Source organism: Rattus norvegicus, chromosome 11 (assembly GCF_021556685.1).
Source record: "Rattus norvegicus strain SHRSP/BbbUtx chromosome 11, alternate assembly SHRSP_T2T, whole genome shotgun sequence".
Classification (NCBI taxonomy): Eukaryota; Metazoa; Chordata; class Mammalia; order Rodentia; family Muridae; genus Rattus; species Rattus norvegicus.
In genome coordinates this window covers 68,414,708-68,442,665 of record NC_141544.1, presented here as the reverse complement: position 1 = coordinate 68,442,665, position 27,958 = coordinate 68,414,708, and the positions used below count along the sequence as shown (strand labels likewise).

Genomic DNA, 27,958 nt, shown 5'->3' with positions numbered 1-27,958 from the left:
TTTGGGTGCCTGTTGGCTTTGCAGGCCATTGTGTCAGGAAAGGAGAGGTATGGGAGGCTGGGGCAGAAGGACAACCAGGCAAGCCTAGTCTGAGGACTTGCCCATTCCCTTCTCCTCCTAGCTTGCCAGATGCTCCTGTTAAAAACAGCTAAGTTTGCTGTTGAGAATCTTAACCTCAGAGAGCCCTCAGAGGGCAAACTTATACTGGGAAATATTTTACTTATATCTCAAGAGGCCTTTTGGCTTCTAGTCTCCACACTGTAGCAACTCTTAAAAAGCAAGAGTCTCCTCCTGTCAGCATGGCTGTGTGCCTTTTCACCTGTGAGGGCCTACCTTCGAGCACCCTGAACACTGTCAGCACGGAGCCTCTTCCTCCTGCCCTAAAATACAATCATCTGGCAAGAGGCACAGGAGCAGGAGGCAGCTAAGAGGGGAAATCAAGGGAAAGTCTGATGTTTGAATATTTAAACGTGCTTGTTGTAATGGGTGTCTAAGAACACTGAATTCACTCAAGAAAGTTGTACTTGTTGCTTGTGGGGCAGGGAATATCTTTGTTGCTAGAAATCTGTGTTGAGGGGAGACCAGCTTCTATGGGGGTGGGTGGGTGAAAATAATGAGTAAGTTGGCTATTTTGCTAGAACTCGACTCATTCCAGTATTCCAGTAAAGCAGAAAATTGAAAACTTCACATCGGCAGGTGTAGCCAGCTTTAGACCATTATTGTGAATTTCCAGTCCCTCCAACCATCCATCAACCTCATTGTTCCACTGAAACATTTTGCATACAACTAGGCACACTCTAATGACAGCTGTGGAACAGGAGACATGGGGAGGCCAGGAGAGGATGAGGAAAAGACTAGAACCAGGATTCTGCCAAATGGAGCTTGAGAGATGAATGAAGTCAGTAAAGTGGGTGACCCCGTATTCCAACTTGACCACTGCTGTCACTTGGGCCCCATCCCAAATATGCTATCTGTCACTTATGTGTCAGGCAGGTGAGTCATGGCCTGAGGGTCACCATGGGTACCACTGCCCTGTCAAAGCATCTGAAGAGCACTGGCAGAGAGGAGTTGGATTAAGGTGGCTACATTCCCATGGGGCAGCACCATGCTCCTGCCTCTGGCTCCCTACAAATATGAAGGTTGACTGGAGCAAGCTCCTGGAGCAGGTGGATGCCCTCACTTTATGGGCCAGCCAGAGGGAAAAGGTGTTGTAAAATTATAAAAAATGCTGTCTTTTACCCTGCTTAGATCCGGCACTGCAATGCCCCAAGATATCTGCTGGATATCTTGGTAGAAACACATCCCAACGCCATGGCGGCCCTGTGTGTGTAGCCGACGCACACTCTCTTATTTAAACCGCCACATGAAAGAACACATAGCACAATAAACTCTGATCCAATTGATAAGATAAATTGCCCACCTAAATATACAAAGCCCTGTGCACATCCATCCCTTAAGAACATTCATAACAACCTGTAAAAATACAGCGTGGAGTCTTAACCTTAGACTCCATATTCTCTCAGTGGCTACTCTGCCAATCTTCTCCTGTCTCCAGTCCTTTCCATTCCTCCTCTTCCCTCAAACTTTTCTCCAGCCCATCCTTCCTTCTCATTCAATGACAGACCTTGTTCTATCCTCACCTGTATGATGTCCTACAAAAAGGAAGTGCTAAGGATGGAGAGGACCATAGAATGGTGGGAGAGGAGTGTGAGAGGAAAGGAACAAGCATTGGAGGAAGAGGGAAGATGAAGTAGGGGAGAGCTGCGAAGGAGCTATGCCTGCAGCCAGAAAAGGGCCTGCCTGCAGCAACACATCCCATCCATTCTGTCTAAACTCTGCTTGTGGACAGGCATTCTGAAAACACTGCATTTCACCATATTGGTTCTTGCTCAACTATGAAGCAAAATACTGTATGGGATGCTTTGAAGAAATGAGCAACCACTTGAGGTAATCTTTGCAGGTTTGGGCAGACCAAACACCTATCTACAGGTTTCCCAGGGTTTGCTCACCCATGGATAGGACTTCACAAGTCACTAATGAGACACACAGGTTACTTTGTTGTGGGTGTCTGAGTTGTTTCAGTTCAGAATGCGCTGGTCAGCATTTTCGGCCCTTGGTTTCAGTGGTGTGGAAAATGGGAATGGAATGTGCATACCTGAGATTCTCACCCCCAGAGAAGCAGAGACTCTGCTGCAGGATAGAGCGTTTGCTTACATTCTGCTGGTCACCCAAGACAGAGGACACAGGTTACTCCATGTGACACAATGATGGGAGGACTCAGCCTTCTACCTGAGTTCTCTGGACCTTGCATTGATCTCCTTCTCCTCTGGCCTTAAGACTTTGTTTTGTTCCCACATCAAAGGTATTTCAGCTGTATTACCTTTCTGCATCTTTTGAGATTTTCAACAATCCAACTAAAACTAATTAATGTATAATTAGGGCAGAGAAAATAAAAATACTTCTTAGTTCACTGGGCTTAAATGTTGAGTAAAAATTGTATGTTGGCAACATGGGTCAGAAATTCAAAGGCACCTGCTGGACAAGCCTGGTGACCTGAGTACTGTCATTAGAAGTCACTGAGGAAGGGGTGATTATCTCCTGAATGTTATCCTGTGATTTCCATATGTGCACCATGGCACAAGTGTGCCTGTACTCACACATACATAACACACACACACACACACACACACACACACACACACACACACAAATGGTAATTAAAATAAAAATTAAAGAATAAAAATATTATAATTTTCTCACAAATATATAAAATTTTAATCTAATTCCACATTAAGGCATGCTTTAGTTAGGTTTTATTATTGTAAAGAGACACATGACTGAGGGCAGTCTTGTAAAGGGCAGCATTTAAATGGGGCTGGCTTACATGTTCAGAGGTTTAGTCTGTTATCACCAAGGACTGAGGCATGGCAGCATCTAGGCAAGCATGGTGCTGGAGGAGCTGAGAATCCAAAGTCTCGACCCAGGGCCAGACAGAAGACTGTCAAAGCTCACGCCCACAGTTCATTCAAAAGGCCACAAACTTCCTAGTAGTATCATTCCCTGTGGGCATTCAAACCCATAAGTCTGTGGGAGACAAACCTATTCAAATCACCACAAAGTATAAGAGAGGAAGAGTTAGTGAGTGTTATGTGAAACCCAGGAAAATAAAGGAAGGCAGTCTAAGGAAAAGTGAAGGAGAGATAATTATAAAGAAAATGTGCTAAACAGAAGTCTGAAGAGAGGGAAGAGAAGTGATGCTTTAAGAAAGTTTCATTATGAATAAAGAAAAGAGACTATGATCACTAGGGAGACTGAACAAAAGAGGACATTTTTAGGTCCCCAAGGCACAATTTTAATGCATTGACTTTGTTTCACGCCCAGAGACCAGACATTTATTTGAGAAGTAGGTTTTCGATTTTCCTTGTATCTCTAAAATATTAGTTTCATGGCAAGCCATTGTTCTCTGATATTTTATTAAAAGACTCATCTTCAAATGCTCATAGATGCTTTGAAAAAAAGAGAGAAATGAAAAAGACTCTAATAGTCCACATGGAGTGAAAATTTCCTGCGTTGCTGAGGCTATGTCTAAAATATTAACTTAGGAAAAGAATAAAGCCATTCCAGATGGGACTGTGGCCTCTGTGCTGGGACTGCCTGTTATGAGATGTTAGTGAGCTGACTCCTCTCAGTGTTCTCCCTCCTTTGGATGAGTTGATAAATCCTCATTTTCACCTTGATAGGATTTAGAATCTCACTGGAAACACACCTTGGCTGTATCTTAGAAGGGTGTTTCCAAAGAGGTTTAACTGAAGAGCTAAGACATGTCCTGAATGTGGGTGACAACATCTGGACTAAGGTCCACACTGGACAAAAAGGAAAAGGAGCTGAGCTAACGTCTGTAACCCCAGCACTCTGGACGTAGAAGCAGAAGGATGTATCGCTTAAGGTCACCAGTGATTGGTGACATAGTGGGGTTGAGGTCATCTTGGGCTGTTTGAGACACAAAAGAGAGAGGGAGAGGGGTAATTGAACAACAACATTCATCTTTTTCACTGTGGACACAGGGTGATTAGCAACTTTACACTCCCCTCCTGCCGCTGTGGTTTTCTGAGAAAATGACTGTATCCCCGTTAAGTGGCAACACATCCTCCTTTAAATTGTTTCTGCCAGATATTTTGTTATAGTAATGAGAAAAGTAGCTAATATTGGCAGAGAGCTAAGGATGGAGAAGAGGAGGGGAAGACAGTGTCTCCTAATCTCATTGACAATAGATGCTCTAGTATCAGTCTTCTGGAAACTGATGGAGGTACTGGTTTAAAACAGTGGGTCTCAACCTTTAAGTCACAATCCCTTTGTTTTGGTGGGGTGGAAGGGAGTGGGGTGTCAAATGAGCCTTTCACAGGAGCCATCTAAAACCATTGGAGAAAACAGATCTTCACATTTTGATTCAGAACTGTAGTAAAATTACAGTTTTGCTAACATACTATGCAGCTTGTATTTTAGAGGTGAAATTACAGCTGAAGTAGCAACAAAAAAATAGGGTTGGGGGTCTCCACAACATGAGGAACAGTGTTAAAGGGTCACAGCTTTAGGAAGGTTGAGAACCGCTGCTTTAGAAAGTCTCATGTCTTCAGGTCCTTTCCTGTATGACTGACTCTTACTGACTTGTCAGGCAGTGGTGATAGTGAGACTGATTTTTCCTATACCTGTCTGTGGAACAAACAGAAGTCTGGATACCAGGCCTGTGGAAACTCAGGCTACATTGCAGCCCTACAATACAATTTGGTTTTCCTTTGAAGAATTGAATTTTTCCTGCCCAAGTGGTTTCCCAAGGTTAAGGCCGCTTTCAGGGCCATGTCTATCTGTCTGGGCTAAAGCTTAAGGTATTTGGCAGTGCACATGATGATGGCTATTGGAAGTCATGGGCCCAGACACTTGGAGCCAGAGCCATTTTGTGTCACAAAAAGAGGTTGTCACACCCAATCTCTTAAAAACAAGTAAATGAACAAATCACATGCATGAGACTTAAGAACATTGAGGAACGTATAAGGGTACAAGCTTTGCAACACTCAAACTAAATAAACACAAGTAACTGAATTCTACAAAAAGCCACCCAAGTTCTGCTAATGTCAGAATCTAACTGCCGTATTCATTTTATTTTTTTCGTTATGGTCTGCTTTCCATGGGTTTCATGAATGCATATTCTCTTCCTCTCTAGATACCATAACCTTAACCTGTGTTTATTTCCTATGGTTGTGTTTTATCATTTGCTTTACACATCAGTTTTCTAGATTTTTTTTATTAAAATAATAAAAGAATGTAATGATAAGGACAGAGCCCATAGAGATCACCAGGTTAAAGCAAAAAGCACAAGTCTGAAGGAGACACTGTGGCTTTGGAAAGTTCAAATTGCTCAATAAATTCTGGGGATTCTCTTGCCTTGGTGCATTAGCAGCTGTGAAGTGTGGAACTGTTTGGCCTCGTATCTTTTAGTTTAATGAAAAAAATATGCTACATGGAGGGACCCTAAACTTTAGGGTAAATCTACCTCTGTCAGCTGAAGGAGTGAATCTGGATGCTGTGTGACAACCTTATGAAGTCATGTCCACAAGAACACAGAAGATAATATGCACAGATAGACTATTCTCTATAGACATCGCTAGTATATCTGAGTCTAAAAGGCATCATTGTTAGAGTAATGCTGGGTCTTGTCTGTTTTACAGAAAAGATACAGTAGTCACAAACGTTGCAGATTTAACTAATAACTGTAAATGTGGAATTTTATTTCCTCAGATAAAGGCATGAGATGAGAGCCATGTCTAAGTTATGTGAATACATGGCTTGGCCTAAGCCCCGAGCATTTCTCTGTTCTAACTATCCCTAGACTAAGTCCTGGAAACTTCAATATGATCTAACCTTCCATGCTGACTGATTCAATCCAACTTCTCTTGGCTGCTCACTGAATTGCTCTGCTTGGTCTCATACTAACTTTGGCAATATGTTCTAATTTTTGGCCTTTTCTCATTCTCTGGTATGTTCTGTCTTCACCCATGTCCAACTTGTTCTCTTTTTCAATCACTTTCTTTAAAAATGTCCTGGTAAAACACACACACACACACACACACACACACACACACACACACACACACACACACACACACATCTACTTACCTACCTTTCTCTTCCTCCTTTGCTCTTTAGTAACTTATTCTTCCTGCGCCGTTCTTATGAGAGTTGGGCATATCCTATCTTTGACTCATTCTTTCAAATATTTTTGTAATTCATCACTTTGTCTGCCCCTCAATTAGACGTCACTTTTAAACAAGGCTGCTTCCTTCTACAAACTACCAATCTTCATTGTTAGGGATTAAAGGTGTGTACTAAGGGTGTGTCTATCTTACAGTCAGATCACATAGACTTAGCAGGTCTTTAGATGTGCTTCCTTGCCAGAGCAGCCATATTGCTGGATTAAAATTCCTCTACAAATAGTTATGTATCACATCTCATAACATATCGCGTTCTGAGCAAAATCTTACACCGAGGGCTCCTAAGCTTGGACCTTAAGTAATATATGGATTCTAACTTAATTCCTTTCTAGGAAATGAGAGGATAGAATTATCACCCACCCTTGTGGCTGCCATTTGATCATTCCATCGTGCTTATGAGGTTGAAGTTACCCAGTGCCTCCTTTTATGGATGAGGAAGATAAGGAAGTAAGGTTCTAGTTTCTCAGGTTATTAGACGGGGAGATGTCAAACCCAGTTCCAGTGGATTCTACCATGTGTCCTAGTTTTCCATTTCTTTGCCTTATTTTGTGTCCTAGAATTGATCACAGAACAGATGTAGAAAGGCGCAAGTCGAGGAAGCGATGGGTGAATCAGGGTGAGACTCATAAGTGATTAGGGAAAATATACCTGAGCTACCTACTGTGTGCCATGGACTCAGGAACTGTATATAGCTTTAATTCTCCTAACAATCTTATCAAATATTTATTGTCCCAACATTTTGGAGGCTCACAGTGGTTAACTATTTGCTGTAGTTGGATGGTACTTTAATATACCATCCATCAGATCCAGGCACCACTTCTCATTGTCCCATCCTCCCTGGATGTATGCTTAAACGCACATTCCAGCTCAGCCTCTTTCTAGTAACTCAGCCAAACATTCAGTGTTTCCAGGCTTCAATTTCCCATCTATAAAATAACAGATGCTCTATTTTGGAGCCTGGATGAAAGCAAAACAAGAGCATATTAAATGCTTGGAATAGTTAGTGAGCTATTAAAGATGCAACACCAAAACTATATTAGAGTAAGTGGTTAGTAATGTTTGGCAAGATTTTCAAGCATCTCCAGATCTGCAATGGTTACGTGGAGTTGGAGAGGAGATGAATATTCACTGATTTCTCAGGGAATAATGCCTGCCCCTTTGTTTCCTTAGCTGGCTTGCATGGGTACTGAAGAGGAAATTTTACAACTGTGGGATGCAAGGCAAAGCACTCCTTTTTAAATTTTCAACTGGGATTCTTGGATCTGGTTTTATTGTTTCATATCTGCTCTGACATCATCTTACTCAGAATCACTGGCTCCAAGAATCTGCAGGAGGTTCTAAGAAGAAGCAAAAACATCTATGGAAAGCTCTGTTGTTGGGTTATTTGTTTTATTTAAGACACTAAAAAGAATGAAGTTTATTGATAAACTTAGAACTTAATTGGAACAGAACATAAATAATTAAATCTGTCTTTATTATGTTAAAAATTATACTACCAATTATTAGACACAGCTACTTGGATAATACATGTTTAAGGTCATTCGAAATCACCAGACAGAATTTGAGTCATGGTTTATGTACAGCTATAAAATTAAATGACTGATATCCAAGAAGATCAAAAATCATAATATTCTTGGGGTGAAAAGCAGCAAAAGTATAATCTGCCCATACCATGAAACAGAAAATGCATGAGAAATTTTATTTTACGTTGGGTTTGGAAAAGTTTAGGGGAAGGAAGTCACAAGATAGCAAATGAAATCAGGTAAGTGTTGTGGGTCATAGTGGCACGAGCCTTTAATCGCAGCACTGGGGACAGAGGCAGCTTGAGGCTAGCCTGATGTACAAAGCAAGTTCCAGGATAGCAAAGCTACAGAAAGAAAATGTGTATTAAAAAACCAAACAACCAAACCAAACAAAGCAAAACAACAACAACAAGAACAACAACAACAAGAACAACAACAACCACCACCACCACCCAGGAGTAGCCATGGTAACAGCAGCAATATGTATTGACCATTTTGCCTCAAGCCACACACTCCTTTAAGAATTACTCAGACATTGGTTTCATGGATGAAACCACAACAAGCAGATATTATTATTGAGTCTGTCATATAAATGGAGAATTGACTACAGAGAAATGAAGTGATTTGTCCTGGGTCACACCCAGCTGGGAAGTGTGTTCAGATCCAATGACTGAAGGCTACTCGGAAGGGGTGAACTCATCCTGTTTTGCTTTCCCTTTTCTCCCACCCTTCCTCTTATTGCCAGGGAAATAGGCAGGTTTGGGAGGAGGACAGGAGGGCCCCATTCCTCTTCTCAAAGCATTGGGAAGGAGAACTCGGGAGAACAACAAATTAAATGTCAGCTGAGCAAAACTCTTTCTCCTACCAGGACTTTACCAGGATTCACACTGCTTTTTGTCCCACTTTCCCTCAGTTTTTAATCTCAGAGACATTTAAACAATTGAACCCCCCCCCCCACCCAGCCCTCAAACACACACACCAGAGAAGTAAGGCCTAAGGCAATAGCCACACCTTCTGAGAGCAGTTAGTCAAAGCAAGGATTTCTACACAGCTTCCCAATCACCCCAGCTTGTCTTCCTTAACAGCAGCAGTTGGCTAAGGGCCAAGGAATAAGGTCTTTTGAGGGAATGTTCCTGGCAACCATGCAATCTGACACAGCTTGGCATGTAATAATATGAATATTCAAAGGATTCAACATGACTCACCTCTCCTAAGACATCCATGGTGGTGTTTTCCACAGTCATGAGGATTTCTGGCTTAGCTTAAAAGCAAACAAAGCACAGTTAGTGTCATTAAAATCTATACAGTGTGTGTGTGTGTGTGTGTGTGTGTGTGTGTGTGTGTGTGTGTGTGCATGCCAAAGAAATCAGAGAAACACTTGATAGTTGTTTGGCTTTCTTGGCACTAACAAATATCAGGAAATGGTTTTGTTGCCATGCTAAAAATTTCAAGTTCCTCAAAGTCTTCATTTCTAGAGCTTTGCACTTGGACACTGGAGACTGAAGCACCTTCAAGCCTGTTCCTGTTAGAGAAGCCGACCAAGCCTTCTATGAACCAGTTGAAAGACTATTGCAATTCTCTATCTCAAGTGGTTTGCCGGCCTGCTTAGCATTGATTTCTAGTTGCAGAAAGCTGCTGCTGGGTCTATTTATGACCCCCTGCCTCAGGATTCACTGAGAATATGAGGGGAGAAGGAGATAAATAACAGATGGGAAGTCAGTGGGAAAATATCCTGACTTCATTGCCCTGCGAGACATTGGATTATTTTAATAGGATTAATTTAATGCGTGTGAGCACGAGTGTGTTTGTCTCTCTCTCTCTCTCTCTCTCTCTCTCTCTCTCTCTCTCTCTCTCTCTCTGTGTGTGTGTGTGTGTGTGTGTGTGTGTGTGTGTCTGAGTGCAAGCTGTCTCATGAGGGCTATGATGGTCAGAGGACCACTTTTGGGAGTTTGAATCCCTTTCCACCTTACATTCTGTGGATCAAACTCAGGTCACTGGGTTTACGTGTGTAAGGGCTTTTTGCCCACAGAACCATCTCACCAGCCCCTGATGTGTGTTCAGTGCTGTCTGCAAGACTGATCTGTGAGCTTGAAGAAGTGACTGGTTTGATCATGCATATTCATTATCCCCCTTCCCCTCCTGGGCTTAGGTTCCTCTCCTGTGCAGCCTTTCTAGGATGACCTCTCTAATCATTATTAGTACTATTTTTAGTGTCCACATACAATTTAACTGGAGATACTTTTTTGCACTATATTCTGATCATACTTTCCTTCCCTCAACCCCTCCCAGATCCTACCCACCTGCTCTACCGCCTTTTGTCTCTTCCTTTAGAAAACAATCAGATGAACAAAACAAATATCCAGAATGAAAAAAAAATAACACATGCACAGCCAAAAAGCACAAAATTAAAAGCTGTAATATACAAACAAAAAACCAGTAAGACACCCCCCAAAAATGCCCAAACAAACTAATATGAGACTAGAAGTCTTCAAAGATATTATTTAGTTTGTTTTGTGTTGTCCATCTACACATCTGGACTTGGAGTCCTTCTCTTAAGGGTGGGTAATATAACCAGTGAGACTCCACTGGACAAAACTAAATTTTCCTTTGCAAACAGATGCCATTTGCCGATATCTTCTAGGGAATTATCTAGGCATGGGAGCCCCGTCTACTCCTCCACCTCAGAACATGGGATCCCATCACAAATAAATTAAATTAACTCGATGTCTTCTTTATGGGGGGGGGGTAGGGGGTATCCAAACCAAGACACAACCCTGAATTTGATGGATGAAAGGATGTCTCTGAGTCTCTAGAAGAGACAAATGTAAATAAAATTAAGGCCCTGAAAGAGACTGAAAGTCACAGCGCTAGTGATGAGCTCCAAGCAGTCAAATTTCCAGGCTTTGAGTAGGGCGGAGCAAGCAAAGCCTCAGTAGCAAGTTTGTGGTGGATGCAAAGGGACTGGTAGCCTCTGGTTTGTGCTCTGCAGAGAGGACAGATGAGGCAGAGATGGCTTGGGAAGAATTAAGTGGTACAGTGCTTGATGGATGGATTGGTGATACACTCATTACTTAAAAGTTTTCAAATTTGGTTTTGGCTTATTTGATGCAGGAAAACACTACTGAATGAAAATCAGGTTTTATTTATTTTTTATCATCCACTGATTGACAGTTTCACTCTGTAGCAAGAGCTCAAACTTACAGTCCTCCTGAGTTCCCCATACCTACAAGCTAAATAAATATACCTATGAGAGGTACAGCAAAATCTTACCCAAACCTACTTTGCAGCTTATAGCATGTCTTATAAACTCAGCATATTTACTAAAGAATTCCATTAGGCAGTTAAAACTTAGTTGCAAAATTAGCAGAGTTCTATATTTCTAAGCACCCTCTGAAAGAGTTTAAAGAAGAAGTGCAGAAGAAGTTCAGACAGAGAAATGTAGAAGCAGAGGGTGTTCTAAGTGTGGGAAGTAAGAATATGCATCTCCCGGACCAATATCGAGAAGTCTGAGGACAGTAAAGACATACAGTCATGGTTTATATGTTTACAAGGCAATCAGAGTATGCTGCAGCACAAAGATCTCGCCTGACTTAAAATGCATATTTCTTCCCACGTCCTGGATGTCTGCCCTTACTGGCTTGGCAGTCGTAAGGCCAGATGAGTCGGTTTTGTGTTTGTGCTAAGATTGTCACACCCTGGAAGTGAACTAGCAGTGTTATTGATTCAACAACAGCAAGGAGCAGCCTGCTTGCAAGTCTTCATGGGAAACTGATGGTGATAGATGATGAGGATCTAGTCCATCCCCTGAGGAGACACGGGAGAGAAGGGTGGTGTAGAAGAAAAGAAAGGGGAAGAAGGAAGAAAAGGGGGACTGTGGATGTTGGGGAAGACAACAAGGCACAGGAGAAAAGCTCTATGCACGGAACTCCTCACGAAACACATCTTGCCCAGCTGTTTCTGTCTTTATAAATGACTTTGTTTTCCTCCACTGACCACGTTTTCTGACCACTAATGCAATGAAGCAATGCAATGAACAAATAACAGGAAAGACTGTTTTTATATTTTATTTTACTTTGTCTGCTCTGTCATTTAGAAAATTGAGGAGAAATCTAGCAGCCTGCACCCTTATCTTGTATAAAGTTTGTTTTCTCTTAGTTTACCTCATTAAAAAAGAAAACAATTGATTGCCCGTTCACATGGCTGCTTTTCCCTTTGCCCTCCTTTAGAACGACTTTAAAAATTACAGGTCAAGGTCACAAAAATGAAAAACAAGCCAAAGCCTGGGGTTTTTGTTCAGTAATATTTTCTTGCACCAGGGGACAAAATACAGTGCTTATTTTTTTTTTCTCTTCAGATTGTACCCTGCAGTGTCCCTACCTTCTGAATGAGGTCTTGGTAGATTTCCCAGGTCAGTGGCACTAGGATCAGGCCAGAGAGCCTGCAAGCTCCACTCTCAGAAGCCCCTGGTGGCCTCTCATAGCAGTGGGCCCTGGCAGGGTTGCGGTGGGGCCTCCTGCAGTTTCTCTGGCTGTATTTACCAGCTTCTTTTTCCCATCATGGCCTTATTACACTTTGCACCAGAAAATAACTCACACAATTAGACAGCCCAGCAATTAGACTTTGGCAGTTATAATTAAAGAGATTTCCAGTACCCTTGGGAAACATTATGCCTGCAAACAAGATAGAGGCCACCAGGGAAGCTGACCTATATGTGGCTTTCTGGTGGCTTCATTCTATTAGCTGAATAATTATTCTTTAGTCTTCCACCTTTGTCCCCACCCCCAATGAGAATGATAGGATCAAGGCAAACAGAACTGCAGGAGTTACCCTATGTGGCTGCTGTCTAAGATGGGGCCAGAGTAGGGCTGGGGGTTCCTCTCATGGGAAGAGCATGGCCAGAGGCATTGGCACTGGAGTGGCAAAGAGATCACAGGGCAAACTCCTTACCAAAAACCTTGACTGTGGTGGATGTCTTCCAGACTTTGAGAGGACTGATTCTCAGAAAGCAAGAGAATGTCCTGCCATCATCTTGGATTTGGACTGGGGAGAGGCGGAGTCCATAGTCTGCACCCAGCCCAACTCTGCCTTTAAATGCTGTGGAATTGCTGACGTGGTAATCGTAGGTGAAGAGAACGTCTTCCACTCCATCTTTCTCCTAGGGAGAGAGAGACAATACTCAGTTACAGAACACAGAATGCGTCAATATGCCTCAACTCACTGCTTCGTTAACACTACTTATTTGTTTTCAACTATGTGCCTGTGTGTCTGTGTGCAGGTGCTCGTGACAGCAGATGCTTATGGGAGCCCAAAGAAGGCATGGAATTCACTGGAACTTGAGCTGGTATGAGATACCCCATGTGGATATTGGGAACTGAACTCAGTTCTTTTGGAAGAGCAACCAGGACTTTAAGCAAGTGTTAAAATGGGGAGTGATTGAGTATGCTACTAGAGAACGCAATGCTACTCTCACACTTGAATAACACAATAGAAGTGGGTTCTAAACGGGCCTTGCCTTCAGGGTAGGAGAGAGTGCTAATAGCACACTCCAATGCTCACTGTTCAGATGCACTGGCGATCCACTCCCCCTCCCTCAGGTGGGGCGGGGGGGTGTGCAGGTGGACAACTGGGAGGAGAGGAGGGAGGGGAAACTATAGTTGGGTTGTAAGGTATGAGAGAAGAATAATTTAAAAATGAAAAAGAAAAGAAGTGCTGGGGACACTGTTGGGGTTTTGATAATTAGACGTTTTTGTCAACTTCATATTTCTACTTTATCTTCTCTTCCCAGAATTCTCTGAGAAAAGGTCTGATTTAGCCTAGAATCAAGAGTAGGATGAAGTAGAGGCAATAGGGCTAACAATGTAGGAATGTAACATTTTCAGAGTCTTGCACATGAAGGGAACTCATGAAAAGGGGTTTAAACATTAATATGACTTTCATTCATTGACATTTACTGGGAGAACTCGACTCCTCTATTTCATGTCCATCATGTACTGATGAAGAATACTCCATATTATTCTCCCCCTACTCAGGATTTTCATGGCAGGCCTTGTAGTCACAATGATTGTTCTAGCCAGCATGGTGTTGAGCAGCTTCCTAGGGAGGACAGGACTCCTGAAAACCACCAAATCTGGGTGCTGGTTAAATCACCTGTCTAACTCAGTCCTCTCAGTTATATGCTTGGGAACTGTTCTGTTCCTGGCACACATTTCCTGTCTAGAGATTCACCTTCAATCTGTCTAAGCATAGGCCTAATCTGGAATTGAAGAACAATTTTCCTCAGGGGAGTTGGGACTGAGAATGGCTGGTCTAAACCTAAACTTTCCAGATAAGTCATTATGCACAGAGTCAATGGGCAGAAATAATGTGGGAAGCATGAAGAGAAAGCATTTGAAAAGATACAAGATAATGCAGGCAACTCTCTGTGATTTGGAACCTCTAGTTTAAAGAGTTAGATTTGGGGTAGAAGGAGAATCGAGTTTGGTGAGTGAATTTGGCCCAGGCAAATTTAGTAGAGTAATTATATAGAAACTTCCAGTCTACTAAATAATAGTTCTTATATAAACCCCAATTCTTTGGCTGAATTTGGCTGAGTTCATTAACAGTGTCATATACCAATGAAACTTTGGGGTTTCTTGAGAAGAACTACAGCCTGCATAAACCTTTCCCCTGAAACAAGTTGTGTCTCTACGTCTTCATAAAGTAGTCTTAGGAGTGTGGGCTTCATCTTTCTTTTGAAGAAGAGCAAAGGGAGAATGTAATCCCAAGGTTGGGGCCCAGGAGAGCCCTGAGAATGGAGTAAAAGTCTTTTCCCTCAACATCACAGATCTGAAGGTAATAGTTAAGGAAGTTGGCTCCCTCTGCAGGGCTCTCAGCACAAGGTACTTCTCACAGCATCTTGTATAAGGGCTGGTCTTATGATGATTTTGGAGTTCAAAATGTTCTTGGAGAGACTTTCATGGGTATAGCTTCTAACATTACTAAGTGACACAATCTCACAGCTGACTCTGATCCTCTGGCTCTGGCTCTTACAATCTTTCTGTCCCTTATTCTGCAACATTCCCCGAGGCTTAGGTCTGGAGCCTTTAGTAGATGTGGACACTGGGACTATGCTCTGCAACTCTGCACTTGATTGGCTGTGGTTTTCTGCATTTGCCTCTGACTGTTGCAAAGAGAAGGTTCCTTCCTGAGGGCTGAGGACTACACTTATCTGTGGCTATAAGGACAAATGATTGCCTATGCATGAGTTGAATGAGGACGACATGAATAGGCAAGACAGGATGGACAGGGAAGGTCACAACACCTTAAACCTACATAAAGAACTATGGGAAACTAAGAATTCTGTGAGTGAGAAAAATAGTCTCCTTTTCGGAAGATCATACTAATTGAGTATCAAATACCAAATAGCTAGCCCTAAAGACAAATATAAATTCATGTAACATCAATTAATGTAAAAAGAGTGCTTGAGAGATGACTCAGGAATAAAAAGCTAGGCTTACAAATAAAAAACAATAATGAGAAAAGAGGCCGCAAATTTCAAAATGAACAAGGAGGAGTATATGAGGGGACTGGAGAGAGGAAAAGGAAGAAGCTAGTTACATAATTACATTATATATCTCAAAAATAAAAGAAAAATGTTCTGGGCCTCTGAACTGTCAATCATGAATCAGAAAGAGACTCACAAAACCCTACTGAACTATTGATTATTGATGGATTCTAATGGGAGGGTAATAGTTGTCTTTACTTGTGTAACCACGGATGAGCCAGCCAAAGGTCACACAGATGGTTCTGGTTAAATTTAGTGGCTCACAAAGTAAAGCAAAAAGGCACGAATGTGGGAAAGGGTCTTGTGGAAGAAAAGGGTTGACTGGGGTGGAGGGAGGGAGGTAAGAAGTGCCAAGTGGGTGAGGGTGACTTCAGTGCACTGCATACATGTATGAAACTGTTGAAGAACAAATTTAGTAAAAGTTCTTTTAAAGTGTTCTTGCTTGTTTCTCCATGTGGTTTTCTATTTGGGACGTTTCCATCTGTCTCGTTGTTAGAGGAAGAGGGTAGACACAGGATGGAAACTGGTAAAAAACTGCTTCTGCTTTTATACACTAGGGTATGGCTTGCTCTAAGACTTCCATTGAGAAGGATACCATACATCTACATACACCAGGGTATCCAACAGGCGTTCTGTTTCTTTTGCTTTCCCTTGGCATTTGGCAGTTGCAGAGGGAGAGGGCAGCTTTGTTTTTATAAAGGTGGAACTCAGCTACAACATGCCCTGAAGCCTGTAACAGAAGGAAATCCCGAGGGAGTGTAGAGTGGCAAAAACCTGCACGTGAGTGGCTGCCATCACAGAGCAAATGGGGAAGCAAATCTAGTTCAGATAAACCATCCGGTACCTAGAGCTGGGGTGGGTGGTGGCAGGTGGAGGGTAGGGTGGGGTGGGGTGGATTCTATAATTTTATAATCATGACTGCAAATAAAAGGTTAGATTTTCATTGTTACAGCTTTTTTATTTTAAACTGGTATTTTTTGGTTTGGGACTATAATATATTTATATCACTTTTCTCTTCTCTTTCCTCCCTCCCAACCCTCCCATATACCCTTCCTTGTTATTTCCAAATTCATGGCCTCTACTTTTAGTATTGTTACACACGTAGACACACTCTAAAATCCATGCATGCACTCTGCTTATTCTATAGAATATTACTTGTGTATGTTTTCAGGCCGACCATTGGGTACTAGATAACCGCTTGGTGCGCTTCAATCTGTTTAGTGCACTTTAAGTTCTAAGCACTGTAAAGCTTACTCAAGCCTATCTCATACCCCTTACCTTAGTCTTCAATAAATTAACATTAACTTTCTCACGGCCACGCAGAATCAGAAGGTTCTCAAATCAAAGGATTTTACAGCAGGGATGCTCAGAATCAGGGAAAACCATGCCTCAGGGCTATACATACAGAACAAATCTGAGGCACTAAATAATTTAAAAACATATAAAACTTTAAGCATATCTAGAATGAGAAATTTAGGACAAATTCCAGAAAGTCTTTATACAGGTTGTAGGCTGCAGGAATCAGGGCAGGAGGCTGACTGAAAGGGCGTCATGTTTTACCAGCCCATCTGTGGTGACCAGCAACAGAGTACATTTCAACTCCTATTTGGTATAAATGATCTCAGCTGACCCTCTGCCGGCAGACTGGCAGGAAACCACACATAGAGAGACTTTACTTCTACTTTTTTCTCTCTGTTCTTCAGAAGAAAAAATGTCTACTTTTAAAACTGTTGATAAATACTTCAAAAACATTATGGGTTTACATCTTGATGAACCCTTATGTTTCAATGTGGCATGTAAATTTGATAACCACTTAATAGGTGGTCCCTCAGTTCACTCCTCCCTAGTTCTACCCCAGTCACTCTGTGGTTTTATGAACATTTATGCTCTACCCACATTTGGAGGATTATTGTTATGACTTATCTGGTTTTGTTCCTGTACCTGCAAAACGTCTTCCCACAGTCACGGTGTTAAAAGTGCTGCCCAGACGGAGGCACTTGGCCTATGAAATCTCTTCCCACATGAACGAGCCACTGAAGGGACATTCGGTGATTGGGGCATAGCTCACTGCCAACACGACCATAACTACAAACAACCAACTGAACAAGCAACCAAACAAAAAAGGCCACACCCATAGCAAGCACATAAACAAAATGGTGTTTGTGGGAGTAGATTTCCTATCCTCCACTCTTCTACTCATGTAGGAGCACAGTCATCATCTGTAGGACAGCATTCAAGCAACCATCTTGGAAGCAGAGGGCACAGTCCCCAAACCAAGCACCTTGATCTTTGGATTTCTCACCTTTCAGAATTGTGAGAAAAGAAGTCTCTGTTCTTCATCAACTCCCCGGTCTCAGGTGTTTGCGACAGTAACACACAGTGGACTAAGACAGTTATAAAACCATGCATAACTCTGTTTACCCTGCCTCTGTTAACCCACCACCAGGTTACGTCATAACCTCGAAGACTCAAGAACCAGAGGTTGCTTGGAGCATACTAGTCCTCTGGAAATACAAATACAATGAGGTCTCATAGCAAATAACCAAGTGTGCAACTTTATTTAAAAGTTTGATGTTTTGTTCACCATGAGTTTTCCTTATATACTTTAAAAATATTGTATTAAAATATTTATATTGATTGCTGACTTATATTTCTTTCCTGAATGTGGCTTTCCTGAATAAGGGCCTTCCACATCTCACCCTAAATTTAGCCCTTAGGGAAGTCCCACACCCGCGGATCCCGGCCCGCAGCAGCTCTCTGCTCCCAGACCCCGTGAGAGAGAGAGAGACCCAACCGCCTGGTCAGGTGGGCACTCCTGAGGCTGCAGAGCGGAAGAGACCACCAACACTGCTCACCCCTGCCCACATCCCTGGCCCAAGAGGAAACTGTATAAGGCCTCTGGGCTCCCGTGGGGGAGGGCCCAGGAGCGACAGGAGCCCTGCCTGAGACACCACCAGAACCTGAAGGAAACAGACCGGATAAACAGTTCTCTGCATCCAAATGCCATGGGAGGGAGAGCTAAACCTTCAGAGAGGCAGACAAGCCTGGGAAACCAGAGGAGACGGCTCTCTGCACACACATCTCGGACGCCAGAGGAAAAAGCCAAAGACCATCTGGAACCCTGGTGCACTGAAGCTCCTGGAAGGGGCGGCACAGGTCTTCCTGGTTGCTGCCGCTGCAGAGAGCCCCTGGACAGCACCCCACGAGCAAACCTGAGCCTCGGGACCACAGGTAAGACCAAATTTTCTGCTGCAAGAAAGCTGCCTGGTGAACTCAAGACACAGGCCCACAGGAACAGCTGAAGACCTGTAGAGAGGAAAAACTACACGCCCGAAAGCAGAACACTCTGTCCCCATAACTGACTGAAAGAGAGGAAAACAGGTCTACAGCACTCCTGACACACAGGCTTATAGGACTGTCTAGCCACTGTCAGAAATAGCAGAACAAAGTAACACTAGAGATAATCTGATGGCGAGAGGCAAGCGCAGGAACCTAAGCAACAGAAACCAAGAATACATGGCACCATCGGAGCCCAATTCTCCCATCAAAACAAACATGGAATATCCAAACACACCAGAAAAGCAAGATTTAGTTTCAAAATCATTTTTGATCATGATGCTGGAGGACTTCAAGAAAGACGTGAAGAACTCCCTTAGAGAACAACTAGAAGCCTACAGAGAGGAATCGCAAACATGCCTGAAAGAATTCCAGGAAAACATAAATAAACAAGTAGAAGCCTACAGAGAGGAATCACAAAAATGCCTGAAAGAGTTCCAGGAAAACATAAATAAACAAGTAGAAGCCCATAGAGAGGAGACACAAAAATCCCTGAAAGAATTCCAGGAAAACACAACCAAACAGTTGAAGGAATTAAAAATGGAAATAGAAGCAATCAAGAAAGAACACATGGAAACAACCCTGGATATAGAAAACCAAAAGAAGAGACAAGGAGCTGTAGATACAAGCTTCACCAACAGAATACAAGAGATGGAAGAGAGAATCTCAGGAGCAGAAGATTCCATAGAAATCATTGACTCAACTGTCAAAGATAATGTAAAGCGGAAAAAGCTACTGGTCCAAAACATACAGGAAATCCAGGACTCAATGAGAAGATCAAACCTAAGGATAATAGGTATAGAAGAGAGTGAAGACTCCCAGCTCAAAGGACCAGTAAATATCTTCAACAAAATCATAGAAGAAAACTTCCCTAACCTAAAAAAAGAGATACCCATAGACAGACAAGAAGCCTACAGAACTCCAAATAGATTGGACCAGAAAAGAAACACCTCCCGTCACATAATTGTCAAAACACCAAACGCACAAAATAAAGAAAGAATATTAAAAGCAGTAAGGGAAAAAGGTCAAGTAACATATAAAGGCAGACCTATTAGAATCACACCAGACTTCTCGCCAGAAACTATGAAGGCCAGAAGATCCTGGACTGATGTCATACAGACCCTAAGAGAACACAAATGCCAGCCCAGGTTACTGTATCCAGCAAAACTCTCAATTAACATTGATGGAGAAACCAAGATATTCCATGACAAAACCAAATTTATACAATATCTTTCTACAAGTCCAGCACTACAAAGGATAATAAATGGTAAAGCCCAACATAAGGAGGCAAGCTATACCCTAGAAGAAGCAAGAAACTAATCGTCTTGGCAACAAAACAAAGAGAATGAAAGCACACAAACATAACCTCACATCCAAATATGAATATAACGGGAAGCAATAATCACTATTCCTTAATATCTCTCAACATCAATGGCCTCAACTCCCCAATAAAAAGACATAGATTAACAAACTGGATACGCAACGAGGACCCTGCATTCTGCTGCCTACAGGAAACACACCTCAGAGACAAAGACAGACACTACCTCAGAGTGAAAGGCTGGAAAACAACTTTCCAAGCAAATGGTCAGAAGAAGCAAGCTGGAGTAGCCATTCTAATATCAAATAAAATTAATTTCCAACTAAAAGTCATCAAAAAAGATAAGGAAGGACACTTCATATTCATCAAAGGAAAAATCCACCAAGATGAACTCTCAATCCTAAATATCTATGCCCCAAATACAAGGGCACCTACATACGTAAAAGAAACCTTACTAAAGCTCAAAACACACATTGCACCTCACACAATAATAGTGGGAGATTTCAACACCCCACTCTCATCAATGGACAGATCATGGAAACAGAAATTAAACAGAGATGTAGACAGACTAAGAGAAGTCATGAGCCAAATGGACTTAACGGATATTTATAGAACATTCTATCCTAAAGCAAAAGGATATACCTTCTTCTCAGCTCCTCATGGTACTTTCTCCAAAATTGACCATATAATTGGTCAAAAAACGGGCCTCAACAGGTACAGAAAGATAGAAATAATCCCATGCGTGCTATCGGACCACCACGGCCTAAAACTGGTCTTTAATAACAATAAGGGAAGAATGCCCACATATACGTGGAAATTGAACAATGCTCTACTCAATGATAACCTGGTCAAGGAAGAAATAAAGAAAGAAATTAAAAACTTTTTAGAATTTAATGAAAATGAAGATACAACATACTCAAACTTATGGGACACAATGAAAGCTGTGCTAAGAGGAAAACTCATAGCGCTGAGTGCCTGCAGAAAGAAACAGGAAAGAGCATATGTCAGCAGCTTGACAGCACACCTAAAAGCTCTAGAACAAAAAGAAGCAAATACACCCAGGAGGAGTAGAAGGCAGGAAATAATCAAACTCAGAGCTGAAATCAACCAAGTAGAAACAAAAAGGACCATAGAAAGAATCAACAGAACCAAAAGTTGGTTCTTTGAGAAAATCAACAAGATAGATAAACTCTTAGCCAGACTAACGAGAGGACACAGAGAGTGTGTCCAAATTAACAAAATCAGAAATGAAAAGGGAGACATAACTACAGATTCGGAGGAAATTCAAAAAATCATCAGATCTTACTATAAAAACCTATATTCAACAAAATTTGAAAATCTTCAGGAAATGGACAATTTCCTAGACAGATACCAGGTATCGAAGTTAAATCAGGAACAGATAAACCAGTTAAACAACCCCATAACTCCTAAGGAAATAGAAGCAGTCATTAAAGTTCTCCCAACCAAAAAGAGCCCAGGTCCAGACGGGTTTAGTGCAGAATTCTATCAAACCTTCATAGAAGACCTCATACCAATATTATCCAAACTATTCCACAAAATTGAAACAGATGGAGCCCTACCGAATTCCTTCTACGAAGCCACAATGACTCTTATACCTAAACCACACAAAGACACAACAAAGAAAGAGAACTTCAGACCAATTTCCCTTATGAATATCGACGCAAAAATACTCAATAAAATTCTGGCAAACCGAATTCAAGAGCACATCAAAACAATCATCCACCATGATCAAGTAGGCTTCATCCCAGGCATGCAGGGATGGTTTAATATACGGAAAACCATCAACGTGATCCATCATATAAACAAACTGAAAGAACAGAACCACATGATCATTTCATTAGATGCTGAGAAAGCATTTGACAAAATTCAACACCCCTTCATGATAAAAGTCCTGGAAAGAATAGGAATTCAAGGCCCATACCTAAACATAGTAAAAGCCATATACAGCAAACCAGTTGCTAACATTAAACTAAATGGAGAGAAACTTGAAGCAATCCCACTAAAATCAGGGACTAGACAAGGCTGCCCACTCTCTCCCTACTTATTCAATATAGTTCTTGAAGTTCTAGCCAGAGCAATCAGACAACAAAAGGAGATCAAGGGGATACAGATCGGAAAAGAAGAGGTCAAAATATCACTATTTGCAGACGACATGATAGTATATTTAAGTGATCCCAAAAGTTCCACCAGAGAACTACTAAAGCTGATAAACAACTTCAGCAAAGTGGCTGGGTATAAAATTAACTCAAATAAATCAGTTGCCTTCCTCTATACAAAAGAGAAACAAGCCAAAAAAGAAATTAGGGAAACGACACCCTTCATAATAGACCCAAATAATATAAAGTACCTCGGTGTGACTTTAACCAAGCAAGTAAAAGATCTGTACAATAAGAACTTCAAGACACTGAGGAAAGAAATTGAAGAAGACCTCAGAAGATGGAAAGATCTCCCATGCTCATGGATTGGCAGGATTAATATAGTAAAAATGGCCATTTTACCAAAAGCAATCTACAGATTCAATGCAATCCCCATCAAAATACCAATCCAATTCTTCAAAGAGTTAGACAGAACAATTTGCAAATTCATCTGGAATAACAAAAACCCCAGGATAGCTAAAGCTATCCTCAACAATAAAAGGACTTCAGGGGGAATCACTATCCCTGAACTCAAGCAGTATTACAGAGCAATAGTGATAAAAACTGCATGGTATTGGTACAGAGACAGACAGATAGACCAATGGAATAGAATTGAAGACCCAGAAATGAACCCACACACCTATGGTCACTTGATTTTTGACAAAGGAGCCAAAACCATCCAATGGAAAAAAGATAGCATTTTCAGCAAATGGTGCTGGTTCAACTGGAGGGCAACATGTAGAAGAATGCAGATCGATCCATGCTTATCACCCTGTACAAAGCTTAAGTCCAAGTGGATCAAGGACCTCCACATCAAACCAGACACACTCAAACTAATAGAAGAAAAACTAGGGAAGCATCTGGAACACATGGGCACTGGAAAAAATTTCCTGAACAAAACACCAATGGCTTATGCTCTAAGATCAAGAATCGACAAATGGGATCTCATAAAACTGCAAAGCTTCTGTAAGGCAAAGGACACTGTGGTTAGGACAAAACGGCAACCAACAGATTGGGAAAAGATCTTTACCAATCCTACAACAGATAGAGGCCTTATATCCAAAATATACAAAGAACTCAAGAAGTTAGACCGCAGGGAAACAAATAACCCTATTAAAAAATGGGGTTCAGAGCTAAACAAAGAATTCACAGCTGAGGAATGCCGAATGGCTGAGAAACACCTAAAGAAATGTTCAACATCTTTAGTCATAAGGGAAATGCAAATCAAAACAACCCTGAGATTTCACCTCACACCAGTGAGAATGGCTAAGATCAAAAACTCAGGTGACAGCAGATGCTGGCGAGGATGTGGAGAAAGAGGAACACTCCTCCATTGTTGGTGGGATTGCAGACTGGTAAAACCATTCTGGAAATCAGTCTGGAGGTTCCTCAGAAAATTGGACATTGAACTGCCTGAGGATCCAGCTATACCTCTCTTGGGCATATACCCAAAAGATGCCTCAACATATAAAAGAGACACGTGCTCCACTATGTTCATCGCAGCCTTATTTATAATAGCCAGAAACTGGAAAGAACCCAGATCCCCTTCAACAGAGGAATGGATACAGAAAATGTGGTACATCTACACAATGGAATATTACTCAGCTATCAAAAACAACGAGTTTATGAAATTCGTAGGCAAATGGTTGGAACTGGAAAATATCATCCTGAGTGAGCTAACCCAATCACAGAAAGACATACATGGTATGCACTCATTGATAAGTGGCTATTAGCCCAAATGCTTGAATTACCCTAGATCCCTAGAACAAACGAAACTCAAGACGGATGATCAAAATGTGAATGCTTCACTCCTTCTTTAAATGAGGAAAAAGAATACCCTCGGCAGGGAAGGGAGAGGCAAAGATTAAAACAGAGACTGAAGGAACACCCATTCAGAGCCTGCCCCACATGTGGCCCATACATATACAGCCACCCAATTAGACAAGATGGATGAAGCAAAGAAGTGCAGACCGACAGGAGCCGGATGTAGATCGCTCCTGAGAGGCACAGCCAGAATACAGCAAATAGAGAGGCGAATGCCAGCAGCAAACCACTGAACTGAGAATAGGTCCCCCGTTGAAGGAATCAGAGAAAGAACTGAAAGAGCTTGAAGGTGCTCGAGACCCCAAAATACAACAATGTCAAGCAACCAGAGCTTCCAGGGACTAAGCCACTACCTAAAGACTATACATGGACTGACCCTGGACTCTGACCCCATAGGTAGCAATGAATATCCTAGTAAGAGCACCAGTGGAAGGGGAAGCCCTGGGTCCTGCTAAGACTGAACCCCCAGTGAACTAGACTATGGGGGTAGGGCGGCAATGGGGGGAGGGTTGGGAGGGGAACACCCATAAGGAAGGGGAGGGGGGAGGGGGATGTTTGTCCGGAAACCGGGAAAGGGAATAACACTTGAAATGTATATAAGAAATACTCAAGTTAATAAAAAAAAAAAAAAAGAAAAAAAATTTAGCCCTTAGTTGCACAACCAATAAGGACTTGAACACATCAGTTTCTCTCAAAGGCTTCAAGGCTCCAAGAAGGAATATGAATATGAATTTAAATTATGTACAATGATTTAGTAGCAAAACTAGTGTGGTGGCGACTGGATAGGTCATATTAAGTCATGGAAAATCACTGCTACATATTCCTTTCAAGTGCAGCTAATGCTAAAATTCATCCATTGAGGTTTGTCAGTTTTTGTAGTGGGATCAGGATTTCCAGTTCTGCAGAGGGATGTTGGTGCTGTTACATTTAGTGGTCTGTCTTGTCTCTGGCTGGCTTCAGATGCCCGGAGCCAGCTCTGAGTTAGCACTGGCCGCATTGATCAGAGCACTTAGCAGGTGTTGGGTGCTCTGAGCTCTTTTGTGGTCATTGCCGACTGTATTGATTCCTGCTTCTCTATCTCTAGTTTACTCGATTCTTCACATTCTCTCCACATCCTCTCCACCCTGCCAGCACTGTCAAAGCAGTCTGCTTGCAACACTCTTTACATCTATTTGCAGAGCAAAGGCTGAGTATATTTCTTACCACCATTAGCTGTTAACCCTGTTGTAGCCCTGGCTGTCTGTCATGAAACTTGCTTGGTAGATCAGGCTGGCCTTGAACTCATAAGAGATCTTCCTGCCTTTGCTTCCCAACTGTTGAGTCTAAAGGCAGGCACTAGCATAGTTGACTCACACACACTTTGTAGTTTGAAAACATCCAGGACAATGATGTACAGCTGCCACCAGTTAAGAGAGAAGGCATTTTCTAAATCACAAGGTTTCATATGTGCATCTGAAACCACTGCTTCTTCCTCGATTATAAAACAGCGCAAAAACTAAAGAAAAATAGGATGAAATGTTTAAACACTATTAAACGTCCTGTTTCAACCCTTCCTGGTTTGAAAGAGAAAAATTTGAAGCTCTTTTAACATCTTATTTATTCTTTGAGAATTTTATATATGTAGTCTGTGTATTTTGATCATATCAAATCATATCACAATCCACTGTGAGTTTGTAAGTGGTGGTGAAGGATCTCTGTTTAGTTCATTGACTGTGGGATAGAGTATTTCCCTAAGACATTCTCCAGTGTATAGTACTAACTTGTCTGTATGATTTCCAGGATCTTGCTGCAACATGTGTCTGTCTTTTGCTATTAGCTGTCTTGTATTATGTGGTTCCATGTAACTTTTCAAAAAGCTTTTCTGGATTTATCCGATAAATTATTTTCCCTGAGTACTACTAATTTTTTTTTACATGTTATTAAAAACATATGACATGATAGAAAATATCCCTAATATAGTTTTCAATCCCTGTAGCATCTAACGCTCACATCGGATTCACATCTGTTTATTGGATTGAATTAAAATTTATACTGTGGGAAATCACAGGATGATAGTTTGTAATGAAAACAGAATATTAGGATGCATTTCGAAACTCCCAGAATAAGCCTGAAGGATTTCCCTGATGCTGGTATGTGTCCTAGGAATTAAGTAGCGAAATTAGAATTTGCCACTTATCTACCCACCCATATCCCAAATACTCCCACATAGTCCTTGATTTCTTATATATCATTCCACTGTTCACATCAATGCTCACAAGTTGACCTGTGCTTTCTTAGGTAACTGAATTATCTCATGACCACTGAACATTAGACACACACTGTGTCTGTGTCTGACTATGGACTTCAGTGTAGTACAGACCTGAAATATAACTCCCCCAAAGCAAAGGATCTGCTCCACTTTCCATAGCTGACCATGAGACCATGTACGCATAGAAGATATATTTTTCAATGATATTGAGAATCCTAATAATAACTTCCCCCCTGAGGTTTACAACCGAGTTAATTAGATTTCAGAATTCCACATGCACAACAACATGACTTTTATTTTCTGGGGACTTGGATGATTTTTGTCTGCAGAACTGTTCTTAGGGTTTAATGAAACACTCGGGGCAGGAGGCCTTTTCTTTGTATCTCTTCAAGAGTTTCTGGGCTCAGCACGGCGGGTTCCTGTCCTGCTGAGTTTAACTTCATCATTTCTGCTCTTTACCCTTTTACTTAAAGCCACACTATTTCCTGTTTGTAAGAATTCGTGTGACCTCTGAAGACATTTAGCAATGATGACTGGAGAAGCTTCTTCTATTTCTTAATATAGGGGCATTAGATATTTTCACACCAGACTTAGTAAATCCTAGAGTCATCAGTAGTTAGAGCACGGCTGTAAGCCAGTGAAGCAAACAGATTTTGACATTTAAAAGGAGAGTGCACAGTGGGAATTTAATCAGCATATTGCCAACACAATATTCCCTTTGAAGGAAGGACTCTCTCAAAGGGATCTCTCAGTTTGTCATTATTACAATCTGGTCTTTAAAAATGACAGTTTGGCTTGAGGGTCTGTTGATGTTTTAGAATTACCCTCCTTCTCTAAGTGGTTGGCACCCTCCCTGGCCCTAATTTATTCTAAATGTGTGGATGGGACCTATAGAAAATGTTTATACCACCTTCCAAGTTTCTTTGAAGGACATTACTAGATAAAGGAGACTTATAGGTTATTTAGGATCTGACACATAACCAGCTGGCTCCCATCGACCACCCAAACAGCACAGATGTAGAGACCATCAGTTTAGTACGAACATGGTGAAAAGGTGGCCGGCCTGAGTTCTGTCCCTGGGACTACAGGGTGGAAAAAGAGAAGTGACTCTGGCAAGTTGTCCTCTGACTTCGCACAACCCCCAAATAAATAAATAAATAAATAAATAAATAAATAAATAAATAAATAAATAAATCCTTCAAAAGTCTCTATTCTTGTGACTTGTAGTGGTCTCTAAAGGTCATGGTTTCCAGAGGCCTGGAGCCCCTGCTTTAGGAAGAGAGTTGAATAATGACGAGTCATTCCAAAGCCTGATTCTCCCATATACAGATGTGTTTTTAAAACAAGATATTTGGTTTTATTTGTGTGTGTGTGTGTGTGTGTGTGTAGGCATTTATGGGGGTCAGCAGGCAGGGTGTGTTTTTTAGTGCCCCCTGTTAGAGCAGTAAGCACTCTTGACTGCTGCACTATCTCCATACTTGTATTTTGTAAGCATTGAATTGGTTTTGCATTTCTTGATTAAAACAGCATAAGAGGGTGGCAATGCAGGTTTTGGGAAGTGGGGTCTATATCTCCATAAATGTTATTTGTAAAACAAATATCTGTGGTCAAGGGCTTCTGTAAGTGGTTCCTCACTAGGGCAGCACCATACCTTGTCTCTTTTGCAGTCGTGGTCAGGTTTCTAATTTGAAATAGAAATCTACCTCTAGGAGCTAATTTCAGAGTCCCACTGCATACATCGCTG

At 41.7% G+C, this 27,958-nt stretch overlaps 1 protein-coding gene and 1 pseudogene across 4 annotated transcripts in view; one reads left to right on the top strand and one right to left on the bottom strand.

The window, feature by feature from the left end:
• The window catches only part of Cd96 (CD96 molecule), an 81,747-nt gene that overhangs the window by 41,091 nt on the left and 12,698 nt on the right, over positions 1-27,958 (bottom strand). For all 4 annotated transcript variants that reach the window (XM_087576758.1, NM_001025032.1, XM_087576760.1 and 1 more), the window contains 2 exon segments: positions 12,737-12,944; positions 8,995-9,050 (listed from right to left, as the gene is read on the bottom strand). In XM_087576758.1, the coding sequence (XP_087432884.1) occupies positions 8,995-9,050; positions 12,737-12,944 (264 nt within the window).
• Zbed2-ps1 (zinc finger, BED-type containing 2, pseudogene 1) lies at positions 733-1,832 on the top strand (annotated as a pseudogene).